The sequence below is a fragment of the Capricornis sumatraensis genome, chromosome 3 (genome assembly GCF_032405125.1).
Source record: "Capricornis sumatraensis isolate serow.1 chromosome 3, serow.2, whole genome shotgun sequence".
NCBI lineage: Eukaryota > Metazoa > Chordata > Mammalia > Artiodactyla > Bovidae > Capricornis > Capricornis sumatraensis.
Genome location: NC_091071.1, coordinates 62,775,559 through 62,799,734, shown reverse-complemented (window position 1 = coordinate 62,799,734; position 24,176 = coordinate 62,775,559). Strand labels below are relative to the sequence as shown.

The window sequence follows — 24,176 nt, the reverse complement described above, 5'->3', positions numbered from 1 at the left end:
ACTGTGCATTTGCTTCAACTTTGGCCACTTATATTTACATTTAGGGGGTAATTTAGGCAAAGAATCAACTTTATAGGTTTACAATTAGGATTATCTAATCAGATGGATAAATACAGATTTTTCTGGTGCTAGGTATTTTATTATTAAGTATAGAACAGTTGTTTTGAAAAGCATGGTAGGACTATATGATTTAAAATGAGTTCTTTAAAAAAAAAAAGTCTTTTAGCTTTGAAGACTGATTTGTTCTGTCTCAGTTTGGAGCTACAATAGTCAGTAATGGATTCAGTTGCACAATTGATCATTTTCCCGGAAGTGGTCATTTTCTCTTCTATATGATTCTTAAGGGACAGGGTCTATCTCATCTTGCTCATCTTTGCACAAAATATTGTGAATTTTTGATGTTCCTGTACCTTTGGATTTAGCTGAATCAGTCCCTATAAAAATATTTTTCTTGATAATATGTTTAGAAGATTTATTTTGGAGGATTTTTGTTAACTTCTGGGGATAAATTTATCCATGAGAATCATATCTGTGCTTTTAAAAAATTGTTGAATACATTCAACATGATAATTTAAATATTTGCTGTAGAGAACTTGAGTTGCTTTTTCTTCTCTATGATCATTTCTGTGATTTTCAAAGGCACATACCTCCCCAGCTGCAGAATTTCACAGAAAACAATCAGCCACACATTTTGAGGTGCAGATAGCTTGCTTTATTTTGTTGTTACTATCTCAAGGAGGTCCAACAATTATAACTAACAATTGAATTTAAACTTGCATGAAAAGAACTACATCAAATTGATATTTTGGGCAGTTAGTAATACTTTGTTGTTTTTAAATTTAACGACAGCTTTATTTTGTTCTTTATTTTTTGCTGTGGCTCATTGCTTAGTTGCCCCAGTTTCTGGTTTAAATTTAGAACTACCACATGAAGGCGTTGGCTGCACCCCTGAACCTCCAAGAGTTGACACTGCTCTGGCATAGGAATGCATGAATAACTTGGTTAACTGAGGGGATGGCCAGGTGATGTTACTTTTCCAAGCTACCCAGGCACTCTCTATGGTCAGAGACAGTGTGAAATGAGCGAACAAAGTGTTGGCCGTTACACTTTGTTCTGGTAATATTTAAGTCATGATAATTTTGAGTGTGACATCATCAGAGAAAATGTAAGACGTTAAAGTGTTGCTTACAGGAGGGTAAATGCAAACATCACCAATGCCTTACATTTCTGATTCCATATGTATCGGTGCATATCAGGTGACGTGCACAGCATTTTTCGGTGGATAGGACATCTTCAATGGGGAATTCCTCGACCCATTGAGGCATACTTAGACATCAACATTATGTTGAGGCACAAAGATTGATTAAGTGTTGAGCAGGGTATTCGTTCCATAAGAAACTTTCTCCTACCAACCGTTAGTTTCAATAGTTACAGTGTAAAATGTCATAAAATAAATGGTACAAAACTTTATAACCGTTAATTCGGCTATATACAGTATGTACATGTCACTAGAAAATGTGTAATCTTCTGAGGTCAACAATTATGAAAAGACTGAAATGTATTATTTTTGAACTTCGACTCATTTAGGTTGATACAAAACTACTCTTTTTTTAAGTATTTACAGATCAGAAAGATAGAAAGATTAGTCCATGTGAATCATTTGGGTAAGGTTAAGAATGAGTCTGAGTGTGAGAGCACAGGCCCTCTTAAATGGATCGAATATTTATATTCACAGTAGCAGAATCAGATCCAAATTCATTCCCTAAACTCAGGGTATACAGTCCACCATCTTGTTTCCGTACGTCCATGATGATCAGAGTCGTCAGGTCATCTGTGTTTTCAATGTGGAATCGCCCTTGCTGTTCTTGATCATGAATTGTTCTTCCACCACGGGACCATGTTATTTCCGGGGTAGGCTCACCCGTAAAAGCGCAGGCTACTGTTAAAACTTTTCCTTCATCAATGCTGATGTCAGGGGGAAGAGCTTCAATTTTAGGTGGAATTCCTTTATGGAACAACAACAAACTTTTAGAATCACTGAAAAAAAATAAAAACTTGCATTCTACTGAATTGTGTGTACTAAAGATTCTACCATGCTACTAGGCTTGTCTACCTCTACCGATAATTTGATTGCTCACCTCTTAGGCCTGCTTTAAGCATTCTACTAGTTGAACTCTCCAGATGTGTCATACTAGATTTTCCCATAAAACTGCTGGAACTCATTTCTACAAAGGACTCTTGCATGGAGGACATGCTTTGGGCAGACATGCTTGCAAATTTCATTTCAGTCATGCTGCTAGCACTGCTGCTGCTGAAACTGCTGAAGGAGGCCTCCTGCTTAGAGGCAGACATTTGGACTGACTGAGACGAGAAGCTTCCTTGCAAGCTCGTGTCACCACTTGTTCTCAATACTACCTCTCTGGGAGGTTCTTCAACTAGAGCTGTGGAGCATAGCAGATACACAGTGAACATCAATGACATCTGGTTAATTTGTGACATCTGACATTGACTTGCAGAAATGGAAACTTAGACACGCACACACAGAAACATAACCCAAATGATTTGCTGTGAAAGCATAAGCAAATACATACATACAGTTGTCAAGAGCTAGCCCAGTGTCTCCCAGAAATGAATCCTTATATTTATAGTATTACATTTCATGCAGGTGCTAGAATCACTAGGGAAAAAAATGGTTAGTCATAGAAATAGAAAATAATTTTTATATTGTGCATTCTGAAAATACATGTAACAGGACAGCTGGTAGCTTTGCTTTGAAAGTTAACTTATCCATATTTCTATCTAGCTATAAAGAAACATTGACTGTTAAGACTGAATTCACACAGGAAGCCTGTGTCTCTTACACATGGTATTCAAAGAGGCTCCTGAGAGTTTGCTGTGCTCAGAAAGACAAAAGCAAAAAGCAGAACCATACAATGGCCTTAAGCAAGTAACAAAAGTGGTAAAGATATACTTACGAAGGACTGTTAAGGAAGCAGTAGCTGAACACTGGCCACGGAAATTTTTGGCCTTAATTGTATACTTCCCACTGTCACTTACTGATGCATTTCGGATTTCAAGAGAATATACATTTCTGGAGCGACTTACACTGATATTTGAAGAAATAGAAATCTAAAAAAAAGAGAAAAAAAAAGTGTTTCTTTGAGCTCTTCAGGAGTAAAGTATTGAAAGTTCTCTTCAGTAACATTCATAATTAAACTTACTGGCAGGTTGTTTTTAAACCATTCGATTTCAGGCGATGGCTCACCACTGATTTCACAAGAAAAGAGAACGTTTTGTCCTTCATTAACATTTTGAGATCTGGGCTGTGAGATGAAGGCTGGAGCATCTGAGAGTTCTTTGCTTAGGGTCAGATCATACTGACACTTAATGATGCCTTGGCTGGTTTTGCCGATGCAGGTGAGGATCCCTTCATCTTTGTGACCAGCCTGCTTGATGGTCAGGGTATGGTCGCTGCCTGAGATGCCGTACCTATACTCATCAGAATTGCTGAGCTCCACCCCGTTCAGTACCCATTTCACATCAGTGGCACCAGCGATGTTGGCTTTCAGAGTCACTTTCTGACCATCAGTTATACTCATCTGAGTAGAAAATGCTTTGATCTCAGCATGAGTTCGGATGTCTTCCGATGCCTGTGATGTTTTAGTGATTTCCTCATGGACAACAGATTTTTCCAGGGAGGTGGCTTCTGATTTCTTGACTTTTTCGGAAATCAGAAGTGTGGAAGCTTCCTCCTTGAGAGCTAGTTTTTCGTGAGATTTTACCTCTGACGTCTTGATTTCTTCAGAAATGAGGGCTTTCTTGGAAATTTCCTCTTGGATAGATGCCTTCTTCTGGGACGTAATTTCGGAGGTCTTTTGTGCAGATACCTTCTGTATCTCAGTGTCTTTTACAACTGAAAAAGAAACCTCAGTAAAGCAAATTGAATGGAAAAGAGGTCCTACCCTTTTGTCTTGTGGATTCTGCAAGTAATATACAAAGAAAAAACACTGACTTACGCATGCAGTGTAGGTTAATACATGATACTTTCTCAGCCCCGATCTTGGAAAGTTGTCATGTGTGACTTTCGAGACCAGTGTAATGATTATTTAAACTAAACTAAATTGAAGAATGAATTCTGTGGCTTAAGGGGAAAAAAGTTTTGAATAGTTAAAGGATCTGGGAGATGGATGGATTTAGGAGATTTTGATTAATTAAAACAATTTAATTATGTTTTAGAAGATTCAGATGACGGCAAACTCATTTTAATTGGGAAAACTGATACAGCTTTGGACTGTTATCATTAACTTTCCACTGCTTTGGAAAATTAGCAAGAGTGAAGTTTTAGGGAAGAAGTACCATTTGGTACATTCATCTGACTATTCATTCTTAAACATTACAGGGAGCAGGCATCTTACATAATATCTGGGACTCTTATATAACACTACATACAATCATGCACTTAATAAATTATATTCTAACTTCAAATATGTGTATTTATACATTTGTGTACAAATGGTACTCTGTAACTTGGTAAAACAGTTTTTATTTTAATACTTTTTTGGTGTGTGTAAGCAAGCATGTTTAGAAATGTCTCCTTAATATAGTTTTCCGAAAATTGTTGGTAAGAATAAAAGCCAACTTACCTTTTATTGTTAATTTGCAGCTAGAGGACACAGATCCAGCTGAGTTTGTTATTGTACAAGTATAAAGTCCACTGTCAGAAGTATCAGTCTTATGAATTTCTAGGAAGAATGCTCCTTTGTCTTCAGAGAGTTTGTATTTACCTCCTTGTGTTATAGCCTGTGGAATGCAAGTGATTTGAATTTTAAAAAGTGAGTTACTCTTAAACTTTCTTTGGGAGTTGGGAAAAAGGGAAGAGGGTTAGTTTTCTTCCTTTTTTTTTTTTTTTTAAGAAAATAAGGTCATTTAAGAACCAGTTACCTTTCCATCCTTTGTCCAAATGACAGTCGGCTGGGGTTCTCCAGTAACTTTAACTGCAAATTTAGCAACAGCGTCTGAAGAAACAGTGGTATCCTGCAGACCAGTAACAATTACTGGTTTTGTGGAAATTGGCGCAGGAGCTTTGGGTTCAGTTTTCTTGGTTTCTGTTGACTCGGCAGTTTTCTGAGCTGCTTTCTTGGTTTCTGATATGCTTGACACCTGCTCATGGATACTCTTAAAGGCTTGTCCCACAAATTGGAAGTTAGTTTTGGAAGTTCCACCTTCACCAGAAACCTCACAAACGTATTCTCCACGATCGGATTCGGTGAGGTTGAGGATTTTGAGCTCATAGGTACCATCTGCAGAATAGTGAAACTGGAAATGCCCATTTTCCTTCAGTCTCCTGCCGTCTTTGTACCAGGTGACCTCTTTTGCACATAATGCACTGCTTTCAACCACACAGGTCAGCTTGGCTATGTCTTTAGAAGCTTCTGCTTTCAAGGACTGAATTATCTTAGGTGGGGCAGCAACTGGCAACTGCTGAACCTTTTCTGTTGGTGTAGGTTTTGTCTCTGTGGGTGGCACAGCTTTAGGGTGAGGAGTCACTGGTTCTGGGGATTTCACTCGTTTTGGAGACTTGGCTCCTTCTGGGGATTTTACCCGAGGCTCCGGGGACTTGACTCTCGGTGGTGCCGTCACAGCCTTTTCAGTAACCCTGGCCTTCTGAACAGTCAGAGTAAACTGCGCCTCTTGCCTCCCTTCGCTGTTCTCAACCACCACGCTGTAGCTGCCCTCATCTGAAGCCTGGACTGAAGAGATCTCAAAAGTTGACTTGTACTTCAAGGTGGTCACTTGGCGGCGGGCAGAAGTGCTTATGACTTGTCCCCCACGCAGCCATGTCACAGTTGGTACCGGCTCACCATCTGTATCGCAAGAGAACCTTGCAGACTCACCTTCGTAGACGGTTATGGACCTTGGCTTTGTGAGAATTCTTGCTGCCAAAGTCGTCTTGATCTTTCTGTGTGTGGACTTTTCTTCCAGCGACTTTTCTTCGATTGCAGCACTTTTCATTTCTGCGGACGCATGGTGTTCATAGGAGGAGAGACTTTCCCGGGTCTCCGTCATCAGTGATTTCATTTCCCTGACGGAAGAGGAAGCTTCCATCTCAGATGTTTTCTTAAAGGACGAAACTGCATATGCCTCTGTTCTTGTCAGCTCAGGGAAGACAGATCGGGGAACCTGTTCGTCTTTGCGCTGGGAAGCATAGGTAGTGTAATCCCCTCCTGTGACGTCCAAGGTCGCATAGTCAGAAGCCTCACCTTTGTAGTTGGTGCACACAACACGGTATGTTCCACTGTCATCAATGTGACAGTCCAGAATTTCTAGGGTCAGGACCCCACTGGTGTTGGTGTAATGAATCTTACTGCTCTCTTGGAGTTCTACACCATTGTGGTACCATTTGACCTCCGCAGTTGGTTTTGACTGAACGTTTAAGATAAAACTTGTATTTTGGCCGCAGGGAACCCGGTGGGAACGCATCCTCAGTGTGATTCGAGGCGCGTGGTCCAGTGTAAAAGGCTGCTGAGTCAAAACCTCATACTGCCTTTCCGATGTCTTCTGAGTCTTTAGAGCGGCTTTCATGGACTCATACCTGGAAAAGATATCAAATCGTGCCGACCTCTCAAATCTTGACAGTGATCGCTCACTAGACACAGGGCTGGGGGAACGTGGACGAGTCCTCTCTGGGGTAGGAGACCTTCTTTCTACATCTTCTTCATCTTCTTCATCTTCATATTCCTCAGCTGGCCGTGGCCGCGGCCGGATCAGCTCGGATACGGGCCTCATCAACTCGATGTAGGTGGGAGACAATGAGCGCCGGCGTCTCAGCAGCCTGGACACCGAGGAGGACGTCTCTCTCTGCGCGTGTTTGGAGATCTCATATTCTTCCTCGATTTCCGTTATTTCAGTCACTTCTCTCTGGCGTCTTGATTTCTTTCTAGACTTAGCTTCCTTCGCCAGGTGGTCCAGCTCGCTCTTGTATTCTGAGAGGCGCTGGGTGGTGGTGACGGGCCGCAGCAGCTCGTGGTCCTCTCTCTCGGCCATGATCCTCTGCCGCTGATGGGCCTGCCTGTGCGAGGCGCGGGCATGCCGCTCCCGCAGCTCTGCGTAGCTTGTGCTGCTCTCTTCCCTGGTTGGGATGTGATAGGTTGAGTATCTGAAGTCTCTTCTTGCTTCCTCCACCTTGACGTGAGCTTGTGGGGAAGAATAACGCAGACTTGAAAGCTCAAAACGAGGAGGGCTCCGGCTAGGGGGTGAGGCTGAAAAACCCAGTTCCAGCTCTTCTTCAAGACGCAGCCTCTCTTCCTCTGTTCTCTTCATTGCCAGGTAGTCATCAATGGGCAGGAGTAATTCTTCGTCGGAGATGTCACCAAGAGAACGTCTCCTGGGTCTGTAATAATAGTAGTAATCGGGAGAAGGTGTGCGCCGGCGGGCTGGTCTCACCATTTCAAGGTCATCTTGGGACAGTTTGGGAATCCGCCACTTAGGTCTGTATTGATCGGTGATGCGTGGGAGAGGCATCACATAGAACTGTTCCCATCTTGAAAGGCGGATGCGCTTGGGCCTCTTCTGTACAACTCTGTCAATCTTCCCAGGCATTTCAAATTGATCCCGTATCTTCTTATACCACTTCATGTCAGACATGGGCACAAACTGCTTAATGTGTTGGTCTTCTTCTATGGTGGTCTGTTTGTACTTGCGCGGCTCTGGGACTTCGTAAGGCATGCGGAGCTTCCTCTCCTCCTTCTTTTCTTCCGTCTCAAGCCGGTATTCTCCTTTCACAGTCTTGGTGCTGACGGCTGGTTTGTAGAGGATGGCAGCTTCTCTCAGCGCCTCCTGGGCGACCTGCGTTAGTGGCACAGCCTCAGTGCCAGAAAGAATTTCAGCCATTCTCAGGGTCTTGTCAATCTGCCTCTGCACATGTCGTTCGTGCTCCTCTTTTGTCTTGAATTCCTGTTTGACATACCTTAGGCGTTCCACTTGTAGGTGGGCCTGGCAGCTGGTGGATCCAGCTGTATTTGTGGCTGTGACCCTGTAATAACCAGTGTCTTCTGGCAAAGTATCCCTGATGTGAAGAGCGTAATAATCCAAGCCTTCATGGATAATTTCAATGTTAGGCCCAAGGGAGAGTGGCCGACCATCTTTCTCCCATTTTAACGTTGGTGGGGGGATGCCAGACACTCTGATCTCAAAGCAGACACTTTGGCCTTCTTGGCATTCTGCGTTTGCCAGTAGCCGTTTGAACATGGGTCTGAGGGTCGTATCTGATGGAGGTGGGTGTGGAGTTACAGTCAGCTTTGCTTTGCAGCTGTCCTCACCGTATTTGTTCCTTGCCACAACGGTATATTCGGCATCATCATCCATAGTTACGCTGTTGATTGTTAATTGGTAAAGACCTTTGTCCGACTCAAATATGTACTTCCTGTCATCATCACCTGGTTTGATTTTCTGACCTGATTTGTACCACGTTACTCGAGGCTCTGGGTGGACAGTTATGGTTACACCAAACCGGACATTTTCACCCACATAAGCTGTCTTGTTATAGAGAGGTAGGGTGAATTCAGGTGGTCTTTCCAGGAGTCTCATGGTATCTGTTCTGCGCTTAAGTTTCTTCACAGTTCTACGGCAATAATAGTCGTAAACTTCTCTCACACCTTTAACAAAGAGCTCTGCATAAGAACTGTCTTCACCATAGTCATTGACTACTTTGCATCTGTAGGTACCATCATCAAATTTGGTGATGTCTTTGACATACATGGTGGCCACTCCATCTTCATATGTGATTTCATATTTCTCACTGTTCTCCAGCTGTCTGACACCGAAGTACCAAGTCACCTGGGTTGACTGATCGTAATTTTCAATTCTGCATACATATTTGACATAGCCTCCTTCTTCTCCAACTGCATGCATTATCTGCCCAGAAACGGGGCCAATTTCAATGGATGCCACTTTAACTTTAGCAATGCTCACTCCCTTCTGAGATCGAATTGCACCACCACAGGAGATCCGGGCTGCAGACACAACCATGTTGAGGTCTTTCTTGACTAGGGTGTGGTAGTAGCGTCGGTGTTTCAATGTCCTGATCACTTTAGTACTGACTCTTTCTGTCTTCTGCTTCAGCCATGGATGCTGAAGGGCCTCAGATGCTGTCATGCGAGATTTTCTCTCTTTCACTAATAACCGGTCAACAAAGTCCATGGCTTCGAGGCTGATCTCTTGGAATGCTTCTTCATCAAAGGTGTATTCAGCATTCATGATGTTCTCAATGACCTGCTGGTTAGTTTCGGCCAGGAATGGATTGATGCCACTCAACAGCACGTACACCAGTGTTCCAAGAGACCACATGTCCGTGGCTGTGCTGACAACATCATGCTGGTGGACCTCAGGAGCATAGTATTCAGGGGCAGTGAACTGAAGCCTAAAGTTGTCCCCTGGCTTCAGCTGACGGGCTTGACCAAATTCTATGATTTTAATGGTGGAGCTCCTTCTTGTTTGGTAAATGATGTTGTCTGGTCTAATGTCAAAGTGTCCAATATTATGGCTGTGTAAGAACTCAAGTGCTTCGCACACCTGGCGAACATAGCTTACGATTTCTCTCTCATTAAGTTCAAAAGCACTTGTGTTAATGCGCTCAAATATGTCAAGTCCTGATAGGAACTCAAAGATCATAACTAATTCTTCCATGCTTTCAAATGATTCATGGAGGTATAACATGTTTCGGTGCCTAGCTATATTTAGAATGGAAATTTCTTTCTTTACCAAAACTTGATCAGTCCCTTTGACTTTCACAAATTTGGCCATGTACGTCTTCTTTGAGGATGTTTCAACACAACGGTGGACAATTCCAAACTGACCACGGCCAAGATCTTCAGCAATCATATATTTCTCATAAAGCTCCTTGGTTGAAGAGTGGGATGCTTTGGTCATAGAAACTTCCCTGGTTTCATCTACCTCTTCATCATAGTTCATAGCCCTGGTCTTGTCTTCTTTGGTTACTGTTGGTTCTGAAGGCTCAGAAGGTTTGCTTAGGCCAAATTTATTCTCTGCTATTATACGGAACTGGTAACTTGTTTTTCCAAATAAGTTGACCACGGTATAACGTGTTTCTCGGGCCTGTCCTACCCGGATCCATCTTTCTGCGGTGGTTGCACACTTTTCAACAATGTAGTTGGTGACTTTGCTGCCACCATCAGAAGCTGGCTCGGTCCATGTTAAGTTCACAGAATCTCGTGACACGTCACTAACTTTGACTCCTCTGGGGGGGTCGGGAACATCAGCCACATCCAGTTCAACTGTCTTCTGGTCAATTCCAAATCTGTTTTTAGCACAGACCACATAGAAACCAGCATCTTTTCTCTCCACTCCATTGGGGAAAACAAGTGATGTGAACGACCTTGTGACAATAACTTGGTAGTGGCCATTGTTGTCGATGAGATCTTGTCCTTTCTGCCAGGTGATCACTGGATCTGGTTTGCCACTGAATGGGATCTTGATGCTGATTACCTCACCTCGGAGAGCGTGGACTGCTCCCATGCCTTCAAGATTTTTAGGCAAGTGTATCTTGGCTGGAACTGTATCAGAACAAAAGAAGGAAGAATAAAATTTAACAACACCCAAAACTACATAAAAGTGCCCCACCCTATTAATAATATGTAATCTTGCACCAAAATGATGTCTACTGATGTGTTTTTTACCTTCTACGTCCAAGGAGGCAGTGCCAGACACAGACCCTCCTTGGTTGGTAGCTCTGACTTGGTAAACGGTGGCGTCATCATCTGTGACACTTGCAATAATGAGCTGGTGGTAGCCACCCTTAAACTCTTGAATCCTGTACTTTAATCCATCTGCGATGATTTCCTTGCCTTGTCTGTACCATTTCACAATTGGTTTCGGATGACCAGTCACTTTGCAGACCAAAGTAGCATTGCTCTGATATCTGACATTTAGATTTCTCAGTTCCTCTTTAAAGTGTGGTGCCTGAATTGGGACATCAGATTTGGGAGTGACAGGTTCTGATATTTCACTCCATTCGCTCTCCCCACCTAGGTTTTCACATTTCACACGGAACTCATATTCAAGACCTTCAATAAGGTTTTGTACTGAAAAGACGGTTTCTCGAATTTCATCTGTCGTCACAGCAATCCACTTGTTCTGCTTCTTCTCACGCTTCTCAAGGTAGTAATTTCTAATCTTTGCACCTCCATCGCTGGCAGGTGGCTTCCAGGCCACAACACAAGAGTCTTTTGTGACAGCAGTAATAGTTGGTTTGCCAGGGGCACCTGGCTTTTCTGTTTAAAACAAAGAAAAAGCATTTGACTCATCAGGTGAAACAGACAGCTTTATGAAGAGCTTATTTAAAAAAAAAATAAATTAAATGTTACGAACCCAAAGTTCTACTAATGATAGCTAATCCAGAAAAATGAAATTGGTTACTTTATGCTAAGAAACTTATCAAAATAGAAAGTTCCTTTTTAAAGAAGAAGGGGAGAGGGTATATATGTGCCCTTTTAGATCAGCAAAATTCAAGTGACATAAAAGACACTTTACTTTAGCTGAATCTTTGCTGTCTCCTTTCAAAAGTCATTTCTGTTGAAAAAAAAAAAGTTTTACATACAGATGGGATTTTGCTATAGGAAGACTGTCTGTAGAGGTTGTACTCACCAAATGGACTCTTAATGATCACAACTGAGGAGACTTCTAGAGGTTCACTTATGCCAAACATGTTCTGAGCCGAAACCCGGAAGTAATACCCAGCATTTTCTGTGAGGTTCACAATTCTACAGGTTGTCACTGAGATGGCTGAAGACACCAATTGCCATTCAGCCCCTTCCTTGGCCTCACATTTCTCCACCACATAATTGGTGATCCAAGAGCCTCCGTCATCTGCAGGTGGTTTCCAGCTGATCACCACAGAGTTCTTCAATAGAGCTTCAATCACAATTGGTCCTGTAGGTTTGTCTGGTTTATCTGTTGGGGGAAAATACAATTGTAGTGGTCTCTATAGTGTGCCTCCCAAGACCTTTCTTTTTTTTTTTTTTTTTTAAAGAAGAAAAACCACTGAAAAGGAAAACAAAATACCTTGTATTTCCACATCAAGCATGGCATCGACCGTTCCAAGGACATTGCTGAGCTGAACTTTGTATTTCCCAGCATGAGTCTTACGCTGGACGTTCTTCATGACAAGATGAGTATAGTGCTCTGTGTTTTCTATAGTAATGTTTTCTGAGTTTTGCAAAAGTTTCTGGCCATGGAACCAAGTGATGGCAGGTACTGGCCGGCCAATGTACATGACATGAAGTCGAAGCGTCGAACCCACAGCACCATAATACTTCTCTTTCAGCGGGTAACCAGGATGGAACTGTGGTGTTGCTTGCAGCAGAAGCTTACTGCTGGATTCTACTTCTCCAACCTCGTTGGTAGCTACGCAGGTATAAACACCTTCATCTTCCTGTTCCTCCGTCATTACTGTTAGAGTATGTGTGCGTCCATCTGAAGACATTTTGTACTTGCGGCTTTGTACGAGCTCCTTACCAAATCGGAACCACTTAATGTCAGGCAGAGGCCTTCCGACAATCTGGCATGAGAGTTGAGCAGCTTCGCCCAGTTTGGTGGTAACATCCTTCATTTCTTTGCGTACTCCTGGGGCTTCTCCAGCTAAAGGGTATGAAAGTGCATAATATTAGTGCATTATTGTCACTACTGGATCTGTAATCCACTGTCCTTGTGTATCAGGAATGAATTCATCGTACTGATTGATACTCTTATTAGACACCATGATTTACATGAGTCTAATTCTTAAGTCTTCACAGTGATTGGAGGATCATCTGGAAAGTAGAGATTCAATGAGAATATCATATTATTATGTAGAGTGACTTTTTTATGATTGGGAGGCATTAACTATGTATGGGGTTTGGGGGAAATGTGAGTTCTTTATAAACCCTTGTATCTTTGCCCTTAACTTAGGTTCAGTCAAGGGGGTACACTTGTTGACACTTTGTCTTATTAGGAGTATTAAAATCCATTGTATTCATGAGAGAAATTGCTCTAGGCATGTGCTCAGTTCAGTGCATCTAACGGTTTACTGCTGAGGCTTTGTGCTTGGAATGACTCCCTCTAGAATGTATCAACTGTTCCCTTTGTGCACATATGCCAAACTGAGTTCTTTCTTTCCAAACACTTGCTCTCTAATAAAGCTTTCTGGAGACCTACCTAGTATAGAGGCAGAATTAACCTTTACATGTTGCTTAGTTTGTAAATGAAAGCAGAGAACTAACGGCTACTTACACGTTAGTTTGGTCTTTACAGACATAGCGGTTCTTCGAGGTCTACTCAGCCCCGTCTCGTTCTCAGCGAAAACCCTGAATTCATACTCCGTAGCTTCCAGCAAACCTCCTATTGTGAACTGCCTGTCTTTGATGCGGTCCTTACTGCTCTTCTTCCAGGCACTGTCTCCAGATTGTCTGTATTCAACCCAGTATCCAAGGATTTCTTTGCCACCATCGCATTCGGGTTTCTCCCACTGCAGAGTGACGCTGTCTTTGGATATTGAAAGAATCTCGAGTTCTCCAGGTTGGCTTGGCTTATCTGAAATATTTGAAAACAGTTGTAATGGAAAGAGAGCAAAGATGGCTTGACGCTCTGATTCTAGCCCCTTCAGAAATTCTTTCCTTACCAAATGGATCTTTGCAAACAACTGGTTCAGATGCAGGGCTGGTCTCGCTTAGGCCAACGTCGTTCTGCGCAATGATGCGGAACTGATACTCGGCATCAGGAACGAGCCCGGTGACGGTGTACATTGTGGTGGTGATCTGAGTCTTGTTGTGTCTGACCCACTTGTCAGTTGAGGTCTCCTTGCGTTCAATGTAATAGCCCGTGACCCGAGAACCACCATCATCTTTAGGCCGGGACCAGGACAAGCTGACGGAACTCTTGGTCACATCGAGTATTTCTGGAGGATTGCTTGGAGGCTCGGGAGGGTCTAAGAATGTAAGTGGAAAACACACATGTTAGGGTACAGTTCCAACTCTTGTAAGCTGGTGATTTTCATTTTGAAACAAAAGAGTACTGAGAGGAAGTTTACAGTGTTGTGGTTGGAAGAGCACTTACTCAGTGGTGTTTTTGGTATGACGGGTTCCTCCGATTTCAAGGGTTTGCTTATACCAAACTGGTTTTCTGCTGAAACACGGAAATGGTATTCCACATTTTCTTTGAGGCCTTTTACCACCAGAGATGTACCTCGGACTCTGGAGTCAATGGTGTACCAGGCGGATTTAGGCACTTCGCGTCTCTCCAGGATGTACCCCAAGATGTCAGCACCACCGTCATCGGCAGGGGGTCTCCAGCTGACCCTCACAGAGCGAGCTTGTATGTCGTCATATTCAAGTGGCCCTTCTGGAGTGTTGGGATTTCCTATCACCCTGACCTTGATGTAGACAGCCTTCTTGCCACATTTGTTTTCCAGAACCAGGTCATAAGTGCCAGAGTCATCCCTGTCTGCTTCTTTGATTACAAGCTCAGTGTGAGTTTCAGAGGTTGCAATCATGGCACGCTTACTAACGTCTTGGCCTTCCTTGGTCCATTTACATATTGGGAATGGTTTTCCTTTGATTGGTATGGTAAGTCTGATGACTCCACCTTGTCTTACTAAGATACCTTCCTGGTATCTTTCATCAAGTTCACAGTCAGGATATTCTGGGGAGAAAGGTGAGGTTACGATTAGCATTTTGGGACACAGGCATAGGAAATAAGTCTAAAGGCAAATATAGCAAAAAGTAAGTGATCCCATCTCTTACCAAGCATTTCTGTGACTTTGACTGTTCCTGGTACCTCAGCAGGCTCCCCAGGTCCACCAGCGTTACAGGCTAGGACACGGAATCTGTATTCGGCACCCTGAGGTAGGTGTGTGAGAGTATACTCCCGAATTTTGGTTGGGGTGGTGTTGCATTTGGTCCATTCATGTTGATCGACTTTTTGCATTTCGATCAAGTAGCCTGTGACTTTAGATCCTCCTTCATCTTCTGGCACGCTCCAGGCCAGGGAGACCGATGTCCTTGTTGTGTCAGTAACTCTTGGGTTTTGTGGCTTTCCTGGAGGAGCTGGAAAATGAGAACAACAACATACTTGTTAAGTTTCTGCAAAGTTGAAAATCAGATGCTAAAAGCCTAATGATTTCAGTGAATTGTGGAGACATGGAATATAACATTAGGCTATTTTTCATTTTGTAAATATTTAATTCATTTTATCAGTTAAAACTACTTAAAACTCTTGCTTTTTCCTCTGTCTTCTATGTGCTTTATGATCACTAATACTATCTTCCATTTAACATCAGTCTTTAAACTGCTTTGAGAAATACTAACTTGCTTAAAAACTGTAACTGTGATATCATGAGTTCTATTTTAAAGAGGGAGAAGTAGATTCAAGAGAAGAATATAAGAAGTTACTTCTCCAACGCTGCTAAGAGTTGGGAGTGGGGAGAGGATTGATGACAAAGGACACAAATGAACTTTTTGGGCTGATGGAAATATTCTATAATTTGATTGTGGTGGTGGTTATACAACCATACATTTCCCCAAACTCACAGAATTCTACATTTCAGGAAGGTGAAAATTACTATATTAAATTATATCTCAATGAACTTTTATACAGAAGGTATTTACCAATTGGATCCATGGCAACGGTGGGTTTGGAAGGACGGCTTGGTTTTCCAGTTCCTCTCACATTAATGGCTGTGACACGGTGTTCATATTCTAAGCCTTCAATAAGGCCAGTGGAACGGTATCGTGTCATTGTCACTGGTACTTTATTTACACGGACCCACCGATCTGCTCTCACTTCTTTGCGTTCCACGATGTATCCAGTCACTTGGGAGCCACCGTCATCTTCTGGTGGGTACCAAGTAAGTGTCATGCCCTCACGGGAAACATCAAATATCTGTAATGTTTCTGGAGGTCCAGGAATGTCTGCAGCAAGACGGAGGTAAACACACCATGGCACCATGAATAAATTAGACTCATACATTGTGTGTCTCGGATATACCATTTTAAAAAGGTATGTAAGACTCTTATGACTATTTTTCTAATGTTTTCATTTTTGTACCTTTCTTGCTGTTCCTCATTTTCTTCAACTTCATAAACATTTTAAATGTGTATTCTGTATTTTTTCCTCACTGTAACAGCCAGTCTTCCCTCCCTCCTTCCTCTCCTTCTATCCATCCTTTCCTAACTCCCTCCTCTCTTTCTTTCATAAAAAAAAAACAAAACAAAAACCTTAACCATGTTGAAAACCCCTCCAAGAAAAGGAGGTATAGAAACCTTAGAATGACCCTGGGATTAATTTTGGACCTCTTTTTACTTACATAAGGGCATATTAAAAACAAATTCCTTCTTGTTAACATTTAGAGGTGAGGAGAATGGCAGAAGGGCCCAGGACTTACTGATGCTGCTGCGACATTCTATGACTTCAGACTGCAAGTAGGATCCAATCCCAAAGCGGTTGGTCGCAGCCACCCGGAACACATACTCGTTTCCTTCGATGAGTCTGGTAAACTTGAATGTTGATCTGGTCACTGACTCAGACACAGGCAGCCATCCAGGGCGGTGGGCATCACGTTGTTCTACTACATAGCCACTCAGCGGAGCGCCACCGTCCAGTTCGGGTGGTTCCCAGGAAATGGTCACTGAAGTAGCATCAATTTCATCAACCTTGATAGGCCCAGATGGTGGACCGGGCTTGTCTACAAAAGAAAAGCAAATTCCAGATATTAATTTTCACTTCAAATCAAAATTGGGTGACTGAGCATCAACAATTTGCTTGTGCCTTTTCCCATGTCCCTACCGAGAATGATGACTTTAATGGTCTCTGACGTAGTTCCAGTTACATTCTTCAGTTCAAGTACGTAGTCTCCAGTATCTTTGATAGTGGTTTCCCGGATGGTTAATTTAGCTACCTTAGTATGAGTTTCAACTGTGACACGCTCTGATTCTCTTAGTTTAGAACCAGCGAAGAACCAGGAAGCAGCAGGAGGTGGGCGACCAGCGATTGGTATCACCAGCTCTACTGGTTTGCCAGCTGGGACATGGATGGTCTTTTGAGGCATTGTAGAAAGATCAATTGTTGGCAACACTATGAGAAAGAAAGTAGGCATTTATTCTTAAGTATAATTTCTAATGACAGGATGTCATGAATTCTGAATGTTTCCTTCATTTTGCTTTACTATTATTGTTATCTTGGTGTTTTGGTACATACCTCTGAGGTCTTTTACAGTCACGGCTGTGACGATCTCTCTTGGTTCTGACACACCTTTCTCGTTTTGTGCCCTTACTCTAAATAAGTACTGTTCACCTTCATTTAAGGAAATAACAGTGTGCTCTAGGACTGTGGGTTTTAAGGTGACAACCTTCATCCATCTCTCAGTGCCAGCTTTGCAGGCCTCGAGAACATAGCCAGTGAGTCGGCTCCCACCGTCATAGAGTGGTTTCTCCCAGGCAAGGGAAACAGTGGATTTGGTGACATCGACCACTTCTAGCTTCGTAGGCACCAAAGGCACTTCTGAGACCAGAACTGCATCAGATGTTTCACAAGGCTCTCCAATGCCATAAATATTTTCTGGCAACACCCTGAAATAGTACATGGTTCCTTCTATAAGTCCAGAAATCCTGTAGAGTGTCTTGCTGCATTTGGTAGTTACTGTTTTGAATGCTCTCATGGCAGCTTCACGCTTTTCAATAATATAATTGTTGACAGGCGCTCCACCATCAATTGTGGGAACTTCCCAAGTGATGGTCACAGAATCTCTTGATACTTCCTTAACTCTCACTGAAGGACAGGGGCCAGGAGTATCTAAAAAAACAGAGAGAATGAAGGATCCATACTTCTTATTTGACAGATTAGTTGATAGATTCTGTGGGGAAGGGGTTAGGAAAATATACTTAACATAGTTCCTTCTAGAGAGGTGATCAATCAGAGGTCAAGGTGTTTGTTTCTAAAGAATCTACTCATTGCATATTATTAAGACCAATACTTACCGTATACTTTAACGAGGACGGTTGCTGATTTCTTGCCAGATTGGTTTTCAGCTTCAATGGTGTATTTTCCAGCATCGTACCGGTTAACTTTGTCCACAATAAGCAGAGAGTAACTCTCAGTGTTGTCGATGATCGCCCGACTTGCAAGGTCAATGCCCTTTTTGGTCCATGTGATGACGGGTGGTGGTCTTCCAGATACAGACACCATCAGCCGTAGTGAGGCCCCAGCTCTGATGGTCACGGTCTTCTTCAAGTCATCTGCAAGCTCCAGATCTGGTATTTCTGGAAAGTAAATGTCAAAGCTTAATTAATTTATGAACAAGTGTGATAAGAAAAATAATTCACCTAAAACCTTCAATTATAAATACCCAGTCTTTCCACAGGCTCAATTTCTGCAGTTGACTCGCTGTATTCGCTCATGCCCTTCACGTTCACAGCAGCAACTCTGAAGGAGTATTTCTGGCCCATTTTAAGGTCTGTCACAGTGAATTCGTTGTTTCTTATTGTGGCTTTGGTATGCACTCGGTACCACTGATCAGTGTCCTTCTCTTGCATTTCAAGAACATATCCTATGATGTCAGTGCCACCATCATACATGGGCTTGGTCCAGGCTAAACTGATGCTGTGCTTGGTGGTATCTACAACGCGTGGAGCAGAAGGTGGTCCAGGGGTATCTGTGGAAAGAAGGATATTATACACATAAGGAAGCTCTGAGATTTGTATTTTTGATTTGTAAGATTCACTCAGGCATTGATTGCTGTTCTTTGTCTACACTCACTGAGATGCTCTTTGTAACTAAGGTTTTCTGATATTACAAGATGGCACTGTGTGTTCTGGAGTTACTATTTTTATTATTTTAAGAGTTAAAAACTTCTTTAGAAAGGCAGATGTTTCTCCCTGGCCACCTTGGCTAGATACACTGTGTCCTACTAAGTTCATTGCTTACAGTACTCATTCTCAGGGACTTTTTTTTTTTCTCTTTTTGGCTGTGCCCAGTGGCATATAGGCAGAGAAGGCAATGGCAAGCCACTCCAGTACTCTTGCCTAGAAAACCCCAGGGATGGAGGAGCCTGGTGGGCTGCAGTCCATGGGGTCGCTACGAGTTGGACGCCACTGAGCGACTTCACTTTCACGCATTGGAGAAGGAAATGGCAACCCACTCCAGTGCTCTTGCCTGGAGAATCCCAGGGACGGGGGAGCCTGCTGGGCTGCCGTCTATGGGGTTGCACAGAATCAGACATGACTGAAGCGACTTAGCAGCAGCAGCAGTGGTATATAGGAACTTAGTGAACCTGTGCCCCTGCAGTGGAAGCACAGAATTTCAGCTTCTGGATCACTGGGGAAGTCCCAGGACCTTTCTTTGGGAGCTCAGCTTTCAACAAGGTCAATATTGTTGTCACCTCTACATTTCTAGTAAGTACAGGAATAAATATCTTCTACTTCCCCTGAGTCAATCCCAGTGATTTATTCCTTTTAGTTCTTAGGCTTAAACTTTTTGTATAAGGATTTGCCAACTTATTTTTGAGGCTCTTGTGACAATTATTTTGTTAGGTACTTATTAAGATAGTAGAAACTTTCTGTTCTGCTAAGCCTCTTAAAGGAGACATTGTCCTTTTTTTTCTCTTCAGTAGTTATTATCATTACAACAAAATTACCTCCATCCTTAGGAAGATTTGCAAGAGACATCCCTTTCATATTGCTAGTAGGAAAAAAATTTTTTTTTCACAGATTAGAAAATAACTGCAACGATTTCCAGCAATTTAACTAACTTATCAACAGAAGTATTTGTTGAAATATTTTCTGTCTTAGGCTGTAAAGTCCTTCTAACAAGCATATGCCTTTCTAGGCCAGTCATAGATTCTACAAGTTCTTGGAAACTGCATATTGGACAATTCTTTGTAATATGATTTTGATGGGCATTAGGAGTATGAATGAGTCTCGGAACTCACATGATGGTTCTCTGCAGGAGATAAAGTTGGAAGCTTCGCTGGGTTCGCTGTTACCAGCAGCGTTTACTGCAGTCACCCGGAACTGGTAATCACAACCTTCCATTAGGCCAGTCACCTTCAGCCTGGTATCATACACCACGTGGTCTTTGTTCACACGCGTCCAGCGCAGGCTCTTCTTCTCACGTTTGTCTACCAAGTAGTTGCTGATCTCATTGCCACCATCAGATTCAGGTTTCGTCCACTGAATGATGATATGCTCTTTGCCAGCCCCAACTTCTTCAGGTATGCCAGGTTGTGATGGAATAGCTGTTTATATTTTTATGAGAATAAAAGGTTGATCAGAATTGCACAAAATCACTATTTCTATGACTGTCTGCCCCCTGCCCACCCCATCCCCTGATCCCATGACGCTTCCACTGGTGAGTTGCTGAAGTGTTAATACTCACTGAAGGAGTTTCTGGCAACAATGGGCTCTGATTCAACAGGTACACCAGGGCCATATTTGTTTACTGCCCGCACTCGGAATATGTATTCGTTGTTCTTGATGAGTCTGGTAACCACATGGGATAGGGTGGGGCATTCGGCTTCCACAATCACCCAGTGGAGCCTGCTTGTCTCGCGTCTTTCCACGATGTAGTGAGTGATTTCTGCTCCTCCATCTTCCTGAGGAAGGCTCCAAGCTAAAGTGCACTTCTCCTCAGTTACTCTGCTGACGGTGAGCTTTCCACACGGGCCCGGGGAGTCTAAAACAGGTGTAGGAATGAGCAATGAGGAAGGTCCTTCTTTCTGCACACATTTGAGAAAGCTATGGAAATCAAAAATCATTTGACGCTCTTACCGAGAACTTTGACCAGGACAGACACAGCCTTCGTCCCACTGGCATTCTTCACTGTTAAAGTGTATTTTCCACTATCACTTCTGTCACAGAACTTGATCACAGCAGTTGCGCGTTTGCCAGTGTACTGCAGAGAGATTTTCTCACACATATCTAGTTCTTTGTCCCCTTTGGTCCAGATAATCTTGGGTTCAGGTTTGCCACCAACTGCAGCATCAAGAACAAGATCCGAGCCTGCTCTGATGGTGACCAGATCACCCTGTAATCTGGCATCCAGTTCAGCTCTGGGTGGAGCTGTCATAGACAAAATGTGAATGAATATATGATAGTCTGTTGTCACAGAAACTGTGATAATTTAAAAGGAGAACATGGATTATTATTATTATTTTTACCGTATTCATCTCGGCAAGTGACGGGGCCTGTGGATTCTGATCCTTTGCTAATTACGCCTGCTGCATTCTTGGCCAACACACGGAATTCGTAAGTGTCTCCTTCACTGAGAGCAGTAACGGTGAAGAAGTTGTCAGATACAATGGTGTAGTTGCACTTGAGCCAGCGACCGTCTCCAACTTCACTGACTGGCTTACGCTCTATGATGTAGCCCACAACCTTGCTGCCGCCATCATACACCGGGGCAGACCAGATCAGTGACACTGTCGATCGGGTGACATCCGTTACCTCTGGTCTTCCTGGTGCATCTGGAAGGGAGACAAAAGTGAGGTTAAATACAACTCTGAATTCTGCTAGTACTGATGATGATGATAAACAAATGTACCCTTAAATTCTGATACCTACCCACTGGGTTTTGAGCCATCACAGGTCTTGAAGCTTCGCTGGCTTTGCTAACGCCTGCGGCATTGAGTGCATATGTTCTGAACTGATACTCCAGTCCTTCTACCAAACCGGTCACTTTGTAGTTGCACTCTAAGCACGGTACTTTGTTTTCTTTCACCCAAAGAATGGTGTTACGTTCTTTCTTTTCAACCCAGTAGCCGATGACTTTACTGCCACCGTCATGGTAAGGTTCTTCCCAGCGAATAGACATGGCATTGGCAGACACATAGTAGACCTCAGGTCTGGTAGGTGCACTTGGTGGGACTAAATATAAACAAAGGTATCAAAATATAAATAGAGTTTCAAAATATAAATACAGAGTATAAATAACATTCAGGGGAAATATTTAATAACAGAGACTTGGTAATATGATTTTAATTTTCTTACCAAATGGATGCTCAGCCACGATTGGTGCTGACTCTACAGGCTTGCTGACACCAAATCTGTTCTCTGAACTGACACGGAAAGAATATTCCATATACTTTGTGAGATGAGTGACTTTAATCTGAGTGCGCTTGACACTGGAATTGACAAGCTGCCAAGCTGTTGTACCCGATTCCCGCTTTTCAACAATGTAATTGGTAATATCAGTGCCTCCATTGTCTTGAGGTTCCGCCCATGACAGGACACATGATTCAGATGAGATAGATGAGACTTCAATGGGGCCGGTTACGGGACCTGGCCTTCCGATGACCACAACTGTGATGGTAAATGTTTTAACACCAGCTGTATTTTCCAGGGTCAAGAAGTACCTTCCAGAGTCACCTCTCATGCTGTCCTTTACAGACAAGGTGGTTCTGTCTTTTGTCGTTGTGATACTCACTCGATCTGTCTCCTTAAGTCTCATTTCTTCAAGTTTCCATGTTACCTTGGGGGCGGGACGACCACTGATTGGCACGTCAATGGTAAATGTGCTTCCTGCTTTGCAGGTTATGAGCTGATTGGTGATTCCAGTGAGGTCAGCAGTGGGCTCAATCTGAGGCTCCTTGATGATGACAGAAGAGAAGGCTTCCCTGGGTTCACTGTAGCCAGCATCATTCTTGGCCTTCACACGGAATTCATATTCAGTGTTCTCAACGAGGCGCTCCACTGTGAAAGTCATCTGTTTGGTGTGACCAGCTTCAACCCAGAAGTCAGATCCCTTTTGTCTCATTTCAAGCAGGTAGCCAGTGATTCGGCTGCCTCCATCATGGTCAGGTTTAAGCCAAGCTAAGACTACAGAGGACTTGCTTGTGTCAACAATATCAAGTCTCCTAGGAGGAGCAGGTTGTTCTGTGGCTACCATTGGTTCTGGCATTTCATAGGGTTCACCAACACCATACTCATTTTCTGCAGAAACACGGAAATAGTATGGAACGCCTTCTAGCAGGTCACTGACCCTGAGGATCTGACGAATGCATTTTTCACTGACCACCTGCCAGCTACGGCGACTGGCTTCTCGTTTCTCTACCACGTAGTGATGAATTCGGGCACCTCCATCAAGGAGAGGGGCATCCCACATTAATGTAGCAGAGCCCCGGGTCACATCCTTGAAGGTAATCGGGCCAGGTGGTCCTGGAGAGTCCAGCACCTTTACGGTGAATGTGATTGACTTACTACCGCTGTTGTTTTCTACAGTAAGGGTATATTTCCCTGCGTCGCTTCTGTTGCACTTTTCCACAGTGAGGGTGCTGAAGGAATCTGTTGTGTGGATGTCAGCCCGAATGCTAAGGTTAGAGTCCGGTTTGCTCCATACAGCTGTCGGAGTTGGTCTACCCTGATAGGCAATGAAGAGGCGAATGCTGGCCCCAGCTCTCACAACATGAGTCTGCTTGAAGTTGGCATCGATGTCTAACTCAGGAGCTGATAATCGGTCAACTGCTTTAATGGTGCCAGTCACTTCACAGCTGTCTCCTTTTCCAGCAGCATTGACAGCACTGACCCGGAATTTGTATTCTTCACCTGCCTGCAGATCGGTGACTGTATATCTTGTTTTCACACATGCTTCTGCGTTCACCTTGTGCCAGTCTCCCAGGTCAGCTTTGCACATTTCAATAATATACCCAATTATCTCCAATCCTCCGTCAAACACTGGCTTAGACCATTCTAAGCTCACAGTTGTCTTTGATGTGTCTGTCACTTTGACCACAGCAGGCGCGCCTGGTGGGTTGACAGGCTCTCTGCATTTGATTAGTCGTGAGACGCCGCTTGCAGGTCCTACCCCTGCGGCATTTTCAGCCATGACGTGGAATTCATACTCGTTGCCTTCTGTCAGACCTGTGACTTTGAATCTTGTCTCACAGATGGGTCGTTTGCTGGTCACTTTCACCCATCGTGTGCTCTTCTTTTCTCTCCTTTCAAGGATGTACTGTTGAATTTCACTGCCACCGTCTGATTCTGGCCTGGCCCATGTTAGAGTAATGCTATTGCCTGTTACATTACTAGGTTCTGGAGTGCCAGGGGCATCAGGAATAGCTGTGAGGTGAAAACAAAGAAAGAAACCAATTAGACGTGTGTGCTTGGAAACTGACCTTATGACATAGTGCCTCTTGGTAA

The 24,176-nt window shown here is 43.3% G+C and overlaps 1 protein-coding gene across 4 annotated transcripts in view; it reads right to left on the bottom strand.

The window, feature by feature from the left end:
- Window positions 1–1,706: 1,706 nt before the first annotated feature.
- The window catches only part of TTN (titin), a 272,102-nt gene continuing 249,632 nt past the window's right edge, over window positions 1,707–24,176 (bottom strand). For all 4 annotated transcript variants that reach the window (XM_068969318.1, XM_068969319.1, XM_068969320.1 and 1 more), the window contains 25 exons: window positions 22,029–24,095; window positions 21,603–21,905; window positions 21,200–21,505; window positions 20,811–21,101; window positions 20,419–20,715; window positions 19,973–20,278; window positions 18,392–18,697; window positions 18,024–18,305; window positions 17,245–17,838; window positions 16,834–17,121; window positions 16,433–16,732; window positions 15,657–15,959; window positions 14,793–15,095; window positions 14,107–14,691; window positions 13,673–13,978; window positions 13,285–13,584; window positions 12,079–12,654; window positions 11,662–11,967; window positions 10,695–11,288; window positions 4,942–10,571; window positions 4,644–4,800; window positions 3,222–3,913; window positions 2,976–3,129; window positions 2,139–2,441; window positions 1,707–2,005 (listed from right to left, as the gene is read on the bottom strand). In XM_068969318.1, the coding sequence (XP_068825419.1) occupies window positions 1,707–2,005; window positions 2,139–2,441; window positions 2,976–3,129; window positions 3,222–3,913; window positions 4,644–4,800; window positions 4,942–10,571; window positions 10,695–11,288; window positions 11,662–11,967; window positions 12,079–12,654; window positions 13,285–13,584; window positions 13,673–13,978; window positions 14,107–14,691; window positions 14,793–15,095; window positions 15,657–15,959; window positions 16,433–16,732; window positions 16,834–17,121; window positions 17,245–17,838; window positions 18,024–18,305; window positions 18,392–18,697; window positions 19,973–20,278; window positions 20,419–20,715; window positions 20,811–21,101; window positions 21,200–21,505; window positions 21,603–21,905; window positions 22,029–24,095 (15,848 nt within the window). The remainder of the gene's footprint in view (window positions 2,006–2,138; window positions 2,442–2,975; window positions 3,130–3,221; window positions 3,914–4,643; window positions 4,801–4,941; window positions 10,572–10,694; window positions 11,289–11,661; window positions 11,968–12,078; window positions 12,655–13,284; window positions 13,585–13,672; window positions 13,979–14,106; window positions 14,692–14,792; window positions 15,096–15,656; window positions 15,960–16,432; window positions 16,733–16,833; window positions 17,122–17,244; window positions 17,839–18,023; window positions 18,306–18,391; window positions 18,698–19,972; window positions 20,279–20,418; window positions 20,716–20,810; window positions 21,102–21,199; window positions 21,506–21,602; window positions 21,906–22,028; window positions 24,096–24,176) is intronic.